Source organism: Girardinichthys multiradiatus, chromosome 1 (genome assembly GCF_021462225.1).
Source record: "Girardinichthys multiradiatus isolate DD_20200921_A chromosome 1, DD_fGirMul_XY1, whole genome shotgun sequence".
NCBI classification, from domain to species: Eukaryota; Metazoa; Chordata; class Actinopteri; order Cyprinodontiformes; family Goodeidae; genus Girardinichthys; species Girardinichthys multiradiatus.
The window spans coordinates 24464594-24473810 of NC_061794.1; the positions used below are offsets into that span (position 1 = coordinate 24464594).

Here is a 9217-nt window from a genome sequence, read left to right on the forward strand (position 1 = left end):
CATGCAGGAAATGGTTTAAAACTAATCATGGTTACAAGCCTCCATCAGAATTCAGTATAAGCCAAGCATTGCTAGAAAAACTAAATGAACTCCAGAATAATTCTGAAATTCTGAGAACAAAAGCCTTTCAGCAGCTAGCAGTGAGCTGCCACGGCCCGACAGTTATGGCTAGGATTGTACCTGTAAGCTGTTCATGTATCTAGACTGCATCATGTTGTTAACATACTCCATCCATCTTGCATGTTTATGTCTTTAAATGTGTTACTTGTATAGCAGTAGCATAGAGCCTCTGCCACAAGAGCACATGCATGAGCACCTTTGTTATGTCCCACACCAGTGACTAATAATGGACCATTATCTGTAAGTAACACTTATAACAAACTTCAGTGTTTTGTTTTATATAATAATTTCATTAATGTATTTTTTTTGCTTGTAAGTGTATTTAACCATTTTAATGGTTAACTTAAATTTGTGATGATTATACATGTCTACACTTTGCTGTAATGCTAATCTTTAGTATCAAACACATTTACTATATAGTGCCTGGCAAAAATATTCAAATCTGTTAAGCTTTTTTACATTGAGTCACGTTACAACAACCATCTTCCATTTTATTGGGATTTATTAGGATAGACCAGCACAAAAAGAAGAAAGCCATTGTTGAGGTTATAAAAAGTCACATTTGCAGTTTGGCACAAGCCAGAGGACACAGCAAACATGTTAAAGGTGGTCCTTTGCACAGGTGAGATCAGAAATGAACTTTCTGGCCTACATGCAAAACACAGCCAAGCTAATCCAGTACATCACCTTGAACCTGCCATCCTTCGGGTGAGACACGGTGGGGGCAGCATCATGCTGTGGGAAGGATTTTTTTCAACAGAGGTTGTTGGAGTTGATGGGAAGAGCAAAACAAATTGCAAACCAGGGAGAAACGTTTTTTTAAGATATTTTTTCGGCACTAGAGGCTTTATTTTTCATTTTTCAACAGTAGGCAGACAGGAAAGAGGGGCAGAGAGAGGTGGAAGACATTCGGCAAAAGTCTCCGGATCTGGGACTCGAACTTCGACAGTCACTTTGAGGACCATAGCCTCTGTATATGGGTCACGTGCACCACCAGCGACGCACCCAGGAGAAACATTTTTGTCTCAAAATGTGCATAGCTGGTAGACATTTTTTTTTCTTTATTGGTAAAAAGCTTTGAAACCTAATGTGTCATTTTCCTTCACTTTTACAATTATCCACTAACTTGTGTTGGTCTATCACATAGAATGCCAATAAAATATATTGCCGTTTGTGGTTGTAACGTGACTGAATTTCATGGTGTTAGAATACCTTTCCAAGGCACTGTAAATCTTGGTGCGGTTCTTAAAGGGGATATCGCACATTTCGTTGTGGGTTTGTCAATGATTATAAAGGGAGAACAAATATGAATCTGAGGGTTTGTTGGGTGCACAATATTTCACATCTAGATTTTTTAAATGCTTGAGGAATGGCTTTCTTTTAAATGAGAGAAACATTTTCCACTCCTCTCAGCCAGCCCTTGTTTTTATTTAAATCCATTTACATCCACAAAAGCTTAATTTTGTTCTTCAGATTGATGTTCATATCTTATTAAATAAGATACAAAACAAATTTCACAAGATGAAAATCTACAATATTGTAAAGTTGCTAACTTACTTGTTCTGTGTGTTTTTGTTTCTCAATGTGATTTTTTTCCTGCATTGATTTGGTGTGTTCATCACATTTTATTTATATGTTTCTGCATTCTTGTCTTTGTCTTTGCCTCTTCTTTTTGTTTTTCACCCATCTCTTTATCAGAGGGAAATTCAAGCCATCAGGCACTTGAAGGTGATAAGGAGACACCATTAAGTTCACCTCAGTTGCGCAAAGGACGATTTCAGGTTGGAGTCATGTATCCTGACTTAAGCTTGTATTGTTTTTCAGTCTGAACCTGCACTAAATATCTTACCATGTTTGTTATTAGATCAATCCAGTTCCCCAGACCTCTCCCCCAAAATATCTGCCATCAGCCCATGGTAGCACTCATAGGAAAGTGGGACGTTTCTCTGTAACACAGACTGTGACAAAGAAAGAAGATAGACAGACTGACAGCTCACCAGTGTCTCTTGATTTGGGACGAGATAGGAGGAAAACTCAGGCCAAGAAATGGGATAAAGAAGACAGTAAGATGAAGGGCTACCCTTCTCGAGGTTTTGGGCACAGCCACTCCCCGCTTGGCAGCAGTGATGATGATGATGGGAGTGAGCTGGAGGATGAAGGGCTAAGAAGAGAGTTACAGAAGCTCAGAGAAAAGTCAGTGACACAGAAACCTTTGAATTGTTTTAAAACATGTTTTTAATCTAAATTAAATGTATTTGCATTTTTGTCTTATTATTTTTGCACATCATTGTCCCTGTAGGCACATCAGGGAAGTTGTTTTCCTTCAGGCCCAGCAGAATAGAGAACTTCAAGAGTTCTACAGACAGCTTCGTTCTCTCAAAGACCAAAGACAAAGTTTACCTGCCTCTCTTTGTCGAACACCTCTCCCTGCTACACCACCTGTCATTTCTCCACGCAGGCCCAGGCTAGCCAAAGCTAAGCTGCGGTCCCGGCCTCACTCTCACATGGACAACACTGGAGTTCCACAATCTGGTTAGGCGACTGTGAGCCATATTTTTCCCATGTTTTGCAAAGTGTATTGTTGCTCTCAATGTATCTGAATGCTTGTTTGTGTCTTCTAGGGATTCCGTCAAGTAGTTATTTAGGTGGTGAACAGGGTAGGCTCTGCTCTGCAGTGCCTGATAAAAAAGGTAGGTTCAAGTTTTAGTGATTAATCAAGGCTTCCTACTGAGTCTGAAAATGTGATTGAAGTATTATTTCAGGTCTGATTAAAAATGGACAAAGGAAATAAATTTTGTAAAAATATGTGTTATTCCAAACTTTAATAACCTACCAGATGTTTAAAAGATGTATCTCTTCACCACTTCACTCTTCACCACTTTATCATCCATCTGTTTGTTCAACATTCATCAGTCATTCATCCATCCATCAATTTGTCCTTTCATGTATTTATCCGTGCAGGAAATTTAAAAAAAGACACACAAATTTTAAAGAAGCTCAACACAAATCATGTCAGTAAACCATTAATCATTTCATCTTTCTACAGATCACAGCCCATCAAGGAAAAGCACATTCACAGATGAACTGCACAAGCTTGTTGACAACTGGACAAAGGAGACACCGGGTCCTGCTCCGATCAAGCCTTCACTTAATCAAATCAAGCAGATTCAGCAGGTACAGGGAGGCTGGAGCCAGTCTGCAGAGGTATGACTAAACACAATAAAAGACATAATACAGAGCACAAACCTACGTGTTAGAATAAATTAGATCAATATAGAATATGATTACGTAAATGTTTACAGTAGCTTGAAGAAGTGTTCATAACGTCTGGGTTTGTCGCCACAAACTTCAGCATGTTTTATCTGGATGTTGTGTGATAAATAAACACAATGTAACTCACAAGTATGATGTGGAAGGAAACCGATGCATTGTTTTCTGATTTTTTTACAAATGAAAAACTGAAACGTTTGGCAAGCATATGTGCTTGGGCTCCTTTGGTGAATTCTTAGTAGACCCACCTTTTGCTCCAAGAACAGCTGCATCTCTTTTTAAGGGAAGTCCCGTGCTACACCATGCTGCCACCATCAGGTCTTTTGTCTCATCTGACCAGAGCTCTTTCTTCCACATGCTGGCTTAGACCCCTACATGGCTTATAGCAAAAATTAAACAGGACTTATTATGACTTTCTTAAATTCACTCCCTCCGAAACGCCATATTTGTGGAGTATGCAGCTGTAACTTATCGTGTTGTTAGATTGTTCCTTCTGAGTTATGGTCCTTTGCAGCCCCTGTAGAGGTACCATGGGCCTCTTGTCTGGTTCTCTGATTAATACTCTCCTTGACCGCCCTGTCAGTTTAGGTGGACGGCCTTGTCTTAGAAGGATTGCTGCAAATTTAGTAAAACCTACATGGATGTAAATACTTTTGGTAAATTAAAACGAACAAAAAAGATTCTCACTGTATTCATTGTTTTACTGGTTACAGGGGGTTCGACCAGGCTGGTTTCCAGCTGCCCAGCTGAACCCGCAGGCACCCTTATCTTCCTCTCCGTATGCAGGTGGAGGAACCCTGAACTCCCTGTCCTCTTCAGTTCCTCCACCTTCACAATCAAACATGGCTAAAGTACCACAGATGCATCAAAGTTTACACCTCCATCAGCCTCCTCCCCTTCAGCAGATGACCTATCAGCAGTCCCCTCTGTGCCAGCAAATGCCACAACCTCGGATGCAAACCTCCATACAGTCACAGACGCAACCCACCATCCTGCTGCCCCAACCAACACCTCAAAGCCAACCGCTGCTGCCTTCCCAAATCCCCACGTTACCAGTGTCCACAGCCCCATCTCTGCTGCATGGCGGTGGACCCAATGTACCCACTGACAGCGCCGCAGTTATAAGGGGTGTATTTTGCTCCTGTTCCTCCACCTCTTCTACTTGTTCCTCACTTTGCTCAACTGCTGCTCTACCTTCTAGTGCCAAGATTTACCCAACAGCCCCCACCTCTACCCTTCCTTTGGGACAAAAATGAAACAAAGGCAATTGAGAGATAAATTAGTACCAAGAGATGGTAATACCGTGTGAGTCCAAATGTAAATCAGATTCATTGGTAGTGTTAATTAGGTGTTATTTGTGTGGGGAACCTGTGAGTGAAATGAATAAATATTTCCAGCATGGTCAGGATAAGAAAGAAAGTAAATGTGAAAGGAAAAATAACAGATTAATATAAAACTCAGTGGTTGGAGTTACGAATGACTGGATATTGATGTATAAACATCTTTAATGTATGGGTGTGGATTTTTGAGTGTGGCCCCAGTGTTTGTTAAATATTTGAGAACATATCACTTGATGTCCTTGGAAAGAGAAAGAAAACTCTTCTTTTTATTCGCAAACCAACTCCGCTGGATCTGGAAAGCAGAGACAACAAGGATAAATCATTTTACTGTGGCAGTATTTTGGGCTCAATAAGCCAGCGCTTACAGTGAAAAATCACATTTATAAGTGCAATTAATAATGGTCATCTAAGCTGATCAGCATGTTCATTTGTCTGAAAAGCATACAGCATTTTTTGTAGCGATACGGTGATTATTGCCAGACCCATAAATACATTTGTATATGATTTTTAACTAGGTTTGCAGCACAATACATAATGGAGATAAATTAAACAGTCAATTACACAATTAAGCGTGGTCAGTCTGCGTGGCTATTCTCATCTCCCACGATGCAATCTAAAACGTATCTACTGTTGTGTTTGGTACAGCATGTCCTTTGAGTCATTTTGTCTTTATAGTAGTAACAGTTCAAAATTATATTTAGTGTTCAGTAAAGATCTGAATACTTTTCACTCAATACTGCATGACCTCATGACTAATTGGGATTTTTTTGAGTGGAAACTGCCTCCACCTGCAGTACACTCATGACCTCAGTGTTTGGAGTCTAAGAGGGTAATATTTGTATCATTAGATACAATTTGGGCTCTCCATATCAATCTGGGGTCATGTTGAAGACAAAGATGGAAAAAAAAAGTCAAGTTAATAAAAACTGGGGAAACCATATTGAATTAGTAATTTCAGTGTTGCCTTTGATAATTACTGTATTATTGTGGGTGCATAACTGTATGTCTGTTTGAAGGAAGTAAATGGTGAGAGACTTATTGTATCCTGCAACATGAATTGCATCCATTTTCTTCCATTGAAAGCAGCCTCTCAGATGTCACTGTTTTCACTCACTGTGTGGAAATGTTTACTCTGCCTCTGTTCTAGGCTTGCCTCCTCGAGTAACAAATAGTAATAAAATTATTAGGTCCTAATGGTTGTAAGTTTGATGCTGAATATGGTTGTGAAAACCATATTCAGTTGTTACAGTGCCTTGTAAAAGTGCTAATACCCTTTAAATGCTTTGCCACAACCACAAACGTTACTGTATTTTATTTGAACTTTTTTGTGATAGACCAGTGCAAAGTAGGTAAGTTGAAGGAATGTTGTTTTTCAAATGTATTTACGAATAATCTAAAAAGTGGGACATTCATATAAATTAACTCTCCTGAGTCAATGCAAGTCTTTTGAGGTATGTATTTAACAGCTCCTTGTATCTAAAGATTTTTCCCCATTCTTCTTCTCAAAAGATTCTTCTCAGTCAGAAATGGTGTGGACTTTTTGTGGACATCAATTTGCAGGTCATGCCACAGATGCTCAGTTTTCATATTTAGGTTTAGGCCTTTCTAACATAAATATTATGTGATCTGACCATTATGGCTCTGGTTGTATGTTTAGGATTGTTGTTCTGCTAGAAGGTGAACCTTCTCAAGTATTGCAGCCTCCAATGTGTTTTTCTCCAATAAATCCCAGTATTTAGCTCCTTCCGTCTTCACATCACCTCCAACCAGCTTCTCTGTCAGTGGTGACAAAAAGCATCCCCACAGCTTTGACTGGACATTCCTTGTTCAGGGTGTGGCACCACACATTTTGCATACAAGTTCAGTTTTACTCTCATCTGACGAGAGCGCTGTCTTTCACATGTTTGCTGTGCCCCATTCATGGCTTCTGGCAAACTACTGGGGGGATTTTTTTTGGGCTTTCTTTCCATAGTTCAGCAATCTTGCCACTTCTCCGTGAATACCAGATTTGTGGAATACATGACGAATAGTTGACTGATTGGGATATTTTAGAACCCAACCCTGCTTTAAACTTCTCCATGATTTCATCTCTGATCTGTCTGCGGTGTTTCTTGGTCTTCACAATGCTGTTTGTTCTCTAATGTTCTCTATCAAACCTCTGAAGGCTTCACAGAACAGCTAGATATATACTGAGATTAAATGACTTGCACACTTTTTACTAATTGGGTCACATTTGATAGCAGTTGGTTGCACTAGAATTTATTTAAGAGGGAGCAAGTAAATTGGGCTCAAAACAAATTCATGCCACACTTTTCAGAATGTTGTAAAGCCATCTATTATTTTCCTTTTACTTCACAGCTATGCACAATTCTGTGTTGGTCTATCACATGAGATATGTATGTAATTTATTGAATTTTTTGGTTGTGATAGAAAATATAAAAGGGTGTGAATACTTTTTCAAGGCACTGTATTTTGTTTATCATTTCTTATTTTAGTTGTAAACTGTTCAGTGCTTGCTCCTAATCTTCGAGTCAATCAGGCCTAGGACAAATGAAACATGTAGGACCCTCTTTTTAACCCATTTCAAGTGTACAGGCAAAGAAATGCAGATTATTATATCAGCAGCTGATATATTACCAAACTGTTTGATGATTTAACATTACACTTATTTACAAGCATGTTTGAACATCGATCGTAAGGTGTTGCTAAAATTAGCTCACACTGTAGTCAAAACAGAATTCTGTTTTATTGGTTATAGAGAGATTGCACAAGGTAATGAAAATTGTCAGTCAGAGAGAAATAAAACATGGTTACGGAGGACTAGTTCATACTAAAGGGTGTGGTTGACAAACTACATATTGTAGAGTATGATTTGAAAGGTTTCTTGTATTTTTAGCTTTTCAAGACTTCCAACATTTTTACAAAGATGTAGTGCATTACTAGTGAAAGTGAGATACTGTGCTGTGATGTCTGATACTAACGTGTCTAACAGGATTTTTTTGGTCATGATGATGAAGCCTACTTTGTCTTTTTGAGTGTAACTGAATTGTTATCTAAAAGATAAAGATTATTTTTGTATTTTGAAATGGGATTGTACAAACTGTAAAAAATGTATGCTCATCATTATAAAACTGAAATTATTAAAAATTAGAAAACACTAGTTTTCATCTCTGTTTTCACGGCCCTTCCTGTCTTGATATATAACACCTTGTCAGACAATTAGGGCATTTTCAGATATTTCTAGAGAAAATTGCCAATTTCTAAAATTTTACTTCACTACTGAATAATAGTGCTTTGAATTGTACTACATTAATTGACACCAGCTTTCTTGCACTGCTCCGTGTTTATTATAATACACCAAGTAATGCAACAACAATCTTTGGAGTCCCAAAATGACATGACTGAGAAGGACTGATAAAAGTATATTGGTGGGAAAAGAAAATCTAGAGAAATTCCAGAAAATATGTTTCAGCCTCTGTAAATTGTAACTAATTCAATTGTTGATTTTTTTTTTTCTTTTGTAACTAATCGAAATAAATAATGCAAAACCTGTTTTTATTTCCCTATGTTACTTCAAAAGTGAGGTTTTTGTGGATTGACAATACATCATTCTAACTGGCCTATTTGTCCTAAAGGCCAAACAAACAGATCTATACCAACTTTGACAGCCCAGTGTCAGTCTAAACTTGAGATCAGTCATACAGGTTTGAAGATTGGTTTCACTTTAGCTCTTTCTTTTGTCAGAACAGAAGGAAACATTTTAAGGGAAAACTGTTAAAATATTAGAACACATTCATGCAAATGTTCAATAAAATATTTTAATGTTGAGTTATAAGTATTACTCGACTGTACAATACCTCATACCCTTGAACTACTACATAATTTTTTACAAATAAAAATCTGAAACATGTTGAATCTTTTAATCTGATACCCCTAAGTAAAATTCAATGCAATCAAATGGCTCCAGAAATGACCTTTTTAGGAAATAGAGGCCACCTGTGTGTAGTTGAATCTAAAATACAAATCCAACTATTGTGCGAAGGCTTCAGAGCTTTGCTAGAGAACATTGGTGAACAAACAGCATCACAAAGACCAAGGAACGCAGCAGACAGGTCAGGGACAGTGATTTGGAGAGGTTTAAAGCAGGTTTAGGTTATAAAAAGCTATTTAAACACATCTAGGAGCACAAGTATGGCTGTCCACTTGAAATGACAGTTTGAGCAAGAAGAGCATAAATCAGAGAGGCCGTGGAGGAGACACTCCAAACATGTGGAAGGTGATCTGTTCTGATCAGTCCTAAATTAAAACATAAGTAAAAGGATGTATTTTTTGCTTACTAACACTGCACAACACCCTGAACACATCATCTACTTCTTTAATGGCGGTTGGCGAGCAATGATTTGGTGCATTATGGCCACGAACTGGAATGAAGTGTGCACTGGGTTATTAAATGGGTTCATGTATTCATAAACTAGATGTTTTAAAAA

The 9217-nt window shown here is 38.2% G+C and overlaps 1 protein-coding gene across 1 annotated transcript in view; it reads left to right on the forward strand.

The window, feature by feature from the left end:
- si:dkey-151g10.3 (serine/threonine-protein kinase WNK1) overlaps window positions 1-8284 on the forward strand; it is a 63202-nt gene extending 54918 nt beyond the window's left edge. Inside the window, exons 20-25 of the mRNA XM_047366552.1 lie at window positions 1819-1901; window positions 1985-2313; window positions 2420-2652; window positions 2742-2810; window positions 3167-3324; window positions 4104-8284. Of these exons, the coding sequence (XP_047222508.1) occupies window positions 1819-1901; window positions 1985-2313; window positions 2420-2652; window positions 2742-2810; window positions 3167-3324; window positions 4104-4646 (1415 nt within the window). The 3' untranslated portion in view covers window positions 4647-8284. The remainder of the gene's footprint in view (window positions 1-1818; window positions 1902-1984; window positions 2314-2419; window positions 2653-2741; window positions 2811-3166; window positions 3325-4103) is intronic.
- Window positions 8285-9217: the final 933 nt, after the last annotated feature.